This window comes from Dipodomys spectabilis, unplaced genomic scaffold (genome assembly GCF_019054845.1).
Source record: "Dipodomys spectabilis isolate Male_0828 unplaced genomic scaffold, ASM1905484v1 ptg000001l, whole genome shotgun sequence".
Lineage (NCBI taxonomy): Eukaryota > Metazoa > Chordata > Mammalia > Rodentia > Heteromyidae > Dipodomys > Dipodomys spectabilis.
In genome coordinates this window covers 16,254,171-16,262,760 of record NW_024870678.1, presented here as the reverse complement: position 1 = coordinate 16,262,760, position 8,590 = coordinate 16,254,171, and the positions used below count along the sequence as shown (strand labels likewise).

Here is an 8,590-nt window from a genome sequence, read left to right as displayed (position 1 = left end):
TTGATGGAGATTGATCCGAGCCGAGACAAAAGCTTTGCAGAAAATCAATGCATCCGATTTTAAGCGGTTTGGGGGATCCTTGGCCAAGTACGGGAAATGTGAGTGGAGCTGGGACTTTGAGCTCGGATGCCAATCTTCCAGCTCGGGCGTGGCTCTGGCCTTTTTGTGTCTGCTTTCCTCCTCCCACTCTCCACCCCAGTCCCCCTCCCCCAACCTCCCACCCCCTTTCTGACCTCCACCTTCTCTTTTCTCTTCAAAGTAACCTCTCTGTGGTTACTTCTGTCCTGTCCTGCTCTCAATCCCGCCCTCTCTCCTGCCCAGCCCGGTGAGGTCAGCTCATGAATACCACTGCACTTCCTGGGGAGCGTCTGGCACGGCTTGGTACCTCGATTCTAGCCTGCTGCCAGACTCAGCTGCAGCCCGGCCGCGGAGAGCCATCAAGGAGCCCTCTCCCAACCCAGCTGCGTTTGGAGGTTACCACCATTGTCTGGGGGAAATCCATGTGGGTGTGGAAGTAGGCGAGCGGGCGTGCTCCGTCAGAAAGTCGTTTATATACACATAATACTACAAAGTTGAACTTTTCTCTGACAGACAGACATAAGCTCCGAGGTCCCCGGAACACCGGAACGAAAGCTCTGTGGATTTGCATCAACTTCTTGGACACATCTCTTCTCCTGAGAAAGTGAGCCGTTACCCTGGATTTCTAAAGGGGTGGGAATGAGAAATGGAGTGGATAAGTGGGCAGGTAAAGTTTGAGATACAAAGTGTTCATTTGGGCTCTGCTGGGAGATTTCCGTGGGGGAAGACTCAAAGAGATGTGGCCTCTTGTCATTTTGTGAGAACCACGTGACAGCTGTCAGGTACCTTGGTTATGAAGCCAAGTTATTGGAAGCCAAGCTTTGTTTGGGTTTCTATCTGTTTGGGGGACAGCCTTTAGTGTTTTCTGATGGCTTCTCAGCTTCAGGGTGGTTCTGCCTAATTACAAATAAGTTTGCTTTGGCTTTGTAATTTTGTTGGGCAGACCACATTAATCTAGCCCAGGCTTATTAAATAAGTCAGACAGTTTAGTAGGATTGTGGGTTCCTGGAAAGAATGTGGAAAGTTGGTGGGTAACTTCTCCCCCCTCCCCCACTACTGTATTTCAGTGACTTAGAAGAAGAGCCCAGAAACAGAAAGGGAGGTGAGGTGGAGAAGGAGCTTTTCAGTACTGTTTCTTTACAAAAGGAAAATGCTTACTTTCTAACAGAGTAGATACTAACAGGAATGATGGAGGCAAAGGAACTATCTTCCTTTCTTTAAAGTAGCTGATGTTGGGCAGTATTGACTTTCTTTGTTTTTTAAGAGAGCATTTTGCCTAGTCATGCCTTTTCAGTGCTTTAGAGAAAAATAAAAATCCCAAAGAGAAAGCACCAAATTGACTAGCTGAATGGATCACCAGAGAGGAAAACCCAAGAGACAGTACCTGGCTATTTTTACAGACTAAAGAAGTCAGGAATGGATTCATCTTGGAAAGATATACAAAAGAAAATAATCTTATTACCATGAAAGAAGGTGACATGCATCACCTTTTAGGTTTAGGGTCATTCTGTCTCAAAGTTTGACTCCATTCAAAGAAATTGGCACATTAAAGACACAATTTACCATATTCAACGCTAAAAGTACCAGTTAGCCTAACATATATCACCTAAGAAGATGCCTACAAATGAAAATACTTGGAATTACATGTAAAACTAAAACTATTCTGAACAACTACAAAATGGACTAAGTGTAGAAAAATAATTTTTTAAAAAGTGTAGACTTGCCTATCAACTCTTCAAAAATATATGTGTAAGCTATAAAGGGGGGGGGACCGAACCTCTTAAGGGTTGTGAATAATTTAACCATATAGATAGTTCCTGGTGTTGTTATTTTCTTAAAATTGGGGTTGATTTAAAATTAATTAATTCTATTTCTTTTAGTCCTATTCTAAAGACAAGTGGCTACCTTTCTCTAAAATAGCAATAAGAGTTGGAAATGTTTGGGAAAGATATCGTGTACCCGTAGCAAATTTCCTCTATATCATAACTCTTTTTCTGTAGTTGACTCATGAGAATACTGGTTTAAGGAAACTTCTCCAGTAAGGTAAGCGTTAAATACAGATTTGATGCTGAGGAAAGCCAACCTTATGAAAGGCTGAGGTTTGGCAACTCCAGTGTGTGCTCATCTCCTTTTCGCACCAAAGCTTCTTGACCTTATTTTTTCTTCTTTACTTAACTTTCTTCCCATCGATGTCTTTCTGACCCTCTATCTCACCCTTCCGGAAACCTGCTACCTCACAGAATGAAAGCCTCTGCAGTTTCCAATCTGCCATTTTACTGACAGATGGAACACAGCGCCACCACGACCGAAAAGAGACCTGACAGCTCCGCATCCCGTTCCTAGGTCAAAACCTCTGTGTTGAAAACCTTCGGGTTCTGCAGCTTCGCTTGCACAACACAGTCAGGTCTGGCTCTTTAACAATGCAGACACGGTGCATCTTTCTCTTCTTTTGTTTCTCTCCCCCCCCCCCCCCCCTCCAGCTTAGAAAGCAAGGTTGGTGGCGGTGAGGAGGGGAGAGAGGAGGATCTAGTGATGGACGATTCCAAGTCGCCTCTGGTAGGCTCTTCCTAGACTGCCATGAGTCAGCCACCGACCGGGGGCGCTGCCCCTGCTGCAATCTCAGCTTCGGTGGCCGCCGCCACCGAGGCTCGCCTGCACCCGGAGGGCAGCAGCCGAAAGCAGCAGCGAGCTCAGTCACCTGCGAGACCCCGGGACAATTCCCTCCGACAGACAGCCGGGGCCACGCGGTCTCCCGTGGGGGCCGGCACAAAACTCAATTCTGTCCGGCAGCAGCAGCTGCAGCTGCAACAGGGGAACAAGAACCCCAGCCGCGCGGCGCCGCCAGCCGGCTCCAGGACGGGCGGGGGCGGGGCGGAGAAGGCGACGCCCCTGGCGCCCAAAGGAGCCGCTCCGGGAGCTGTCCAGCCCGCGGCTGGTGCTGAAGCGGCCCCCGCCGCGACCCCGCCTTCTGCGGGCGGCAGGAGGACCGGGCCGCAGGAAGACTCACCCCGGGGGATAGACTCAGTACCCTCCAAACTCGGGGAACCCCTTCCGCTCGGGGAAGGAGGAGGAGGGGGTGGGGAAGGGGGCGGAGCCGGCGGCGGCTCCCGGGAAAGGGAGGGGGGCGCTCCGCAGCTGCCGCCGCCCAGGGGCTGGCGAGGGAAAGGCGCCCGCGCTCCGCAGAGGGGCGGCAGCGGCGGGGAGGGGGGCTCCCCGTCTCCATCCACCTCTGCCGGGAGCAAAACCCCGGGCCCCAGCGGGAGAAACTCCGGAAGCGGCGTGGCCGGGGGCGGCGGCGGGGGAGGGGGCTACTGGAAAGAAGGATGTCTGCAGTCTGAGCTCATCCAGTTCCATCTCAAGAAGGAGCGCGCGGCGGCGGCGGCGGCGGCGGCGGCCGCGGCTCAGATGCACACCAAGAACGGCGGCGGCGGCGGCAATCGCGGCTCGCCGGTCGCTGGCTCCCCGGCCATCTGTGAGCCCCTGACCGTCGTCCCTTCCTCCTCTCCAATGGCGGCCGCGGCCGAGGGCCCCCCGCAGAACGCAGAGGGCAGCGCCAGCGGCGGAGCCATGCAGGCGGCGGCGCCCCCTGCATCGCAGCCGCAGCCGCAGCCGCTTCAGGAGCAAGAGGAGATGCAAGAGGAGATGGAGAAGCTGCGAGAGGAGAACGAGACGCTCAAGGTGAGAAAGAGAGGGGAGACCCCGGGGCCGGGGGAGGAACGGACCTGGGCGGAGGGCTCCCCGGGAGGATTAGGGCGTGTCCTGGCCGGGCTGTGTGGTGGTTGCTAACCTGTTCGGGGTGCCTTGCCAGACTGGGGGAGGGGAGGGTACGGAGAACTGAAAAGGTGGGGTTGTTCCTTGGCCTGGTTGGGATTTGAAACTGCGTTAGGGTTCATGGGAAACCAAATCTGGGCCTTCGCTTTGCTAACGATCAAGGTTTGTCCCACTTTTTGGGGGGCGGGGGGAAGAGGAGAGTATGGATAAACCTAGAGCCAGAGAGAGAAAGGCTTGAAAGCAGGCCGTTTTTATTTTTCTAGTTTCTTCTCCTTCAATCAGATCTTTGTCAGCCCTCACTCCCTCTTGGAGAGGGGACGATAAAGCTGAGGGTTCAGAGTAGGAATAGGATGCGCTCGGTGTGTATCGGAGGGGACGGATGTGAGGCTGGTTGTTTGATTCGCCTCGCGGCCTATCGTCCCCGCTCCAGAACGAGATTGATGAGCTGAGAACCGAGATGGACGAGATGAGGGATACTTTCTTCGAAGAGGATGCCTGTCAGCTGCAGGAAATGCGCCACGAGTTGGAGAGAGCCAACAAAAATTGCCGGATCCTGCAGTACCGCCTCCGCAAGGCCGAGCGCAAACGGCTCCGCTACGCGCAGACCGGGGAGATCGACGGCGAGCTGCTGCGCAGCCTGGAGCAGGACCTCAAGGTCTGCGGCGCGCGCGCGCGCGGGGGCTGCACCGCGCTTGGTGGCGGGGTGCGAGTGGGAGGCGGGGTATTTTGGTGGAGGGCCAGTGAAGGACGTGACGTGGTGGTTAGGACGCGGAGTTTAGCAGCGTCGATTGCCAACTATCAGGGTTCCAGAAGGAGAACTGGATGGTGGATCTGAAGAATTCAGCGTGTGTTCGTGGAGAACGAGGTTGTGGGGCGTTCCTGGAAGGAATTGTGGGTCTTGCAGAAGTGATGGAGAGAGCACCTCCCTCCTTAGCTGGAACAAGGCGTGGCAGTGCCTTGGCTCTAGCCTCCATCTGGTCTCCAGGGTCTGTCTCCTCGGGGAAAGCCAAGGGGAGATTGAGGGCAGCTTGAGATGGACAGGTGCAGACATGGTGACATCCAGAATAGAAAGAACCAGCACGGTGAAGGTTACGTCTCTCGTCTCCACTCCCCCACCCACACTTCACTCCTTCCTCTCTGTACTTACCACTCCAGTTACTTTCCGAAAGGAAAACTATCCAAATTGCAACCCCTTTGGGAGAAGTATAGACAGAACCTCATTTAGAAGTGAAGTGACTCCTTCCAGAGTCTCTCCCAGGAGAAAATGCAGCCTTGAAATGCAGTTGTTGGACTGTGTGGTTTCTTCCCTTCAGGTTGATTATCAGGCAGACTCACGGACAATGAACACCTGGTATAAAATCCATCACCATGCATAACAAAATATACTTTTAATTGTGTTAACTTCAGCATAAAAATGTAATAAAGGGGCTGGGGAAGGTGGCTCAGTGGTAGAGTGCTTGCTTCTCATGCATGAGGCCCTGAGTTCAATTCCTCAGCACCACATAAGCAGAAAAAAGCTGGAAGTGGCGCTGTGGTTCAAGTGGCGAGAGCTAGCCTTGAGCTGAAGAACTGAGGGACAGCGCCCAGGCCCAGAGTTCAAGCCCCACAACCGACCAAAAAAAAAAAAAAAAAAGTAAAATTGCCCTATATTCAATACAACTATAAGTATTGTTTTAATTTTTACCAAAGTCATTGTTACATCCATTCTCTCCCCAACATTTGCATGTTCATTATGCACCAGGAGCTGTAGCAAGCATTGTTTTATACATTTCTTTTTCATTTAATTTCAAGAAAAAAAAACATGCAGTAGAGATTATTAATAGAACCATTGTGTAGGTACAAATACTACAACATTTATAGAGGTTAATTTCCAGTGCCCAGACCTAGACACACTTGGAGGTTCAGCCAGGTTCAGCCCTCATCAGTCTAAAACCATAGCATGTGTCTTGAGTTTATACACTAGGTGATCCCTTAGTCTTCCAAACTCTATAATTTTCATCATCATCTGAATGCTTGGGGAAAAATGCAAACAATCATTCCAAAAATTTGAAGACTAAGTCAAGACCAAATCAAGACTAAAATGTTTCCTACATTTAAATACCTCTTATAAGATCAAAATTCAGCCCCCAACTGCCATTTGAATAAATGTCTCTCCAGTTTTCAATAAATGCAATAACCAAAACATCTACCTCATAGTGTACTGAAGAGCTCTAGGTGTATGAATGGCTCTGTAGGAGTTCCAGTATAACCAAATACTACAGTGTACTACCGAAGTTAAGGTAACAAAGTCTAGAACCATCCCATCTGGCCTTTTGTTAGCTGTGTAATGTTAATCATCTTAATTTACCTTTCTGACATTGTTTCCACTTCCATAAAAAAATGACTTATGGAATTTATAACTATCATATGGTAGGAGATTTTTGCTGCTCCACTGCAGCATTTTTAGTAGTTAGTTGTTTCATAGACATTCCTGCCCAGGCTAGCTTTGAACTGAGATCCTCAGATCTCAGCCACCTGACTGGCTAGGATTACAGGGATGAGCCATCAATGCCTGGCATTTTAATATTTTCAATATGAAGAAAAACACCATAGGTTCTTAATACTTTTAGTATGAATAAAATTATATTCTCTTTTTACAAACACTTTAATTTAGGTAGCAAAGGATGTATCTGTGAGACTTCACCATGAGTTGGAAAATGTAGAAGAAAAGAGGACAACAACAGAAGATGAAAATGAGAAACTGAGGCAGCAGCTTATAGAAGTTGAAATTGCAAAACAAGCCTTACAGAATGAACTAGAAAAAATGAAAGAGGTTAGTAACTGCTTGTCTTACAATGTAATATGTATTTTTTTTAAATGCTTGAAAAAAATCCTAAAGCATGATATGGCTGGTTAAGTAATTCTATATAGTAGTATAAGTAATTCTTATAATTTATAAAAGACAGTTTCTTGATCTTAACCAAGGTACTAATAAATATATTATTTCCTAGTAACAAATGAGTAGCAAAGAAAAAATTTCGAATTGAGCATTACCGCCTGCTCCACATACTATGGGCTGTGACTAAATGTTTTGTTCCTGGACATTATTGTGTATGCTAATTAAATAAATTATCCCATGAAGCAGACTCAATGGACATCAAAAGTAGGAAGGAAGGAGTGGTGCTTGTGTTGGATGACAGGAACAGATTTGTGGTATTACTGATGAATTCATAGAACAATAACTTTCTAGAATGGTCAACACTGTAAGGCCCATTCAATCAATTCTACTCATTGGCTTGAATTTTCTCTATGATAAGGTCCCTAAGATGATATCTCATTGGATATGATGAATGACTTACCTTGGAGATATTCCACATCTACCAGTTTAGTTACAGCATATTTCTGTTTAAAGGATTTCTTTCTGTTGAAATCATTTAGGTAGTAAGCAATTCCTCTAGTTCTGTCAGAAGATAGTCAAAGCTTTCGTCCATACTGACAATTTGAAGATTCTTACCTTAATTATACTGAGTCATCTTGAAGAACAAAATAAATATCACTTAAAATAGAGAAGAATAAAACAGAAAAGGTTCTGCCAATACATAATTAGGTTCATAATAACTATTAAGTTTATTTGAATTACAGTACTTTTCTCTGAAAGTACCTAAGTATGTACAGTGAAATTGAGAGAACTAATATTGACAATTAACAAATGCATACATGACTTTCTGAGCAAATTCCTTTGCTTGGATATACAGAATCCTAAAGAAAACGTTAATCTTTCCGTGGACTGAGGTATTAACCTATAATTTCTGTGCTTACTTTGGAATGGTACAACTATATATCTATATTTATGATGTAACCAAAAATATTGATAGATTAAGTGTACATAAGAACTTTGTAGAGTGGTTTCAGTCGAGGAAGCTATTTTTCATAATGTTAATATCTATTTGTTCTTATATTATACTGGCTTTAAACTTATTTTATATAAAACAGGGAAAATCAGTTTGATGATCTATGATCCTTGGCCACTAGCTAAGAGTGGACCTGTGTTACAGTATAAAAATATGGAGAATAAAATCTTGTAACCCATCTTTACAAATAACTGACTAGGGGACCTTTTAAGGCTTCTTTTACTTGTCTTTATTTACTCAGTAGTAAATTGTTTTAGATGATTTTCAACTACTACATACTTTCTCATAAAATTCAGGGCACTGCCCTGGGAAGGTGGCTCAGTGGTAGAATGCTTGTCTTGCATGCATGAGGCCCTAGGTTTGATTCCTCCATACCACATAAGCAGAAAAAGCTGGAAGCAGAACTGTGGCTCAAGTGGTAGAGCACTAACCTTGAGCTGAAGAGTGGAGGACAGCACCCAGATCCCGAGTTCAAACCCCACAATTGACCTCCCCCCCAAAAGCATAGCTTTTTTTTGTTTTATTAAAGGCAAGAAATAAACATGAAATTAATATAAATACAAGCATGTATCTATAAGTAGTAATACATGTATTTTTTCAAAACATATAATTGAATATCATAATTTGAAATATCACTTCCAAGATAAGATGAAATGAAGCATGGGATTGGAGGCATGACTCAGTTGATAGAACATTGCCCAATCAGTGAAAGTGGCAGATACCCAGTTTGAGTCCCAGTCTCAGACCTAAAAATAAAAGAGAGAAAGAAAAGATGGAATGAAGCAGATAGCTGTATTTATTTGCTAAAGCTGCTGTAATGAGGTAACAAAACTAGATGGCTTGAACAAAAC

General features: G+C 46.2%; 1 protein-coding gene across 1 annotated transcript in view; it reads left to right on the top strand.

The window, feature by feature from the left end:
• Positions 1-2,655: 2,655 nt before the first annotated feature.
• Positions 2,656-8,590, top strand: part of Soga3 (SOGA family member 3) — a 34,522-nt gene continuing 28,587 nt past the window's right edge. The window contains exons 1-3 of the mRNA XM_042701427.1: positions 2,656-3,756; positions 4,280-4,504; positions 6,503-6,661. Of these exons, the coding sequence (XP_042557361.1) occupies positions 2,656-3,756; positions 4,280-4,504; positions 6,503-6,661 (1,485 nt within the window). The remainder of the gene's footprint in view (positions 3,757-4,279; positions 4,505-6,502; positions 6,662-8,590) is intronic.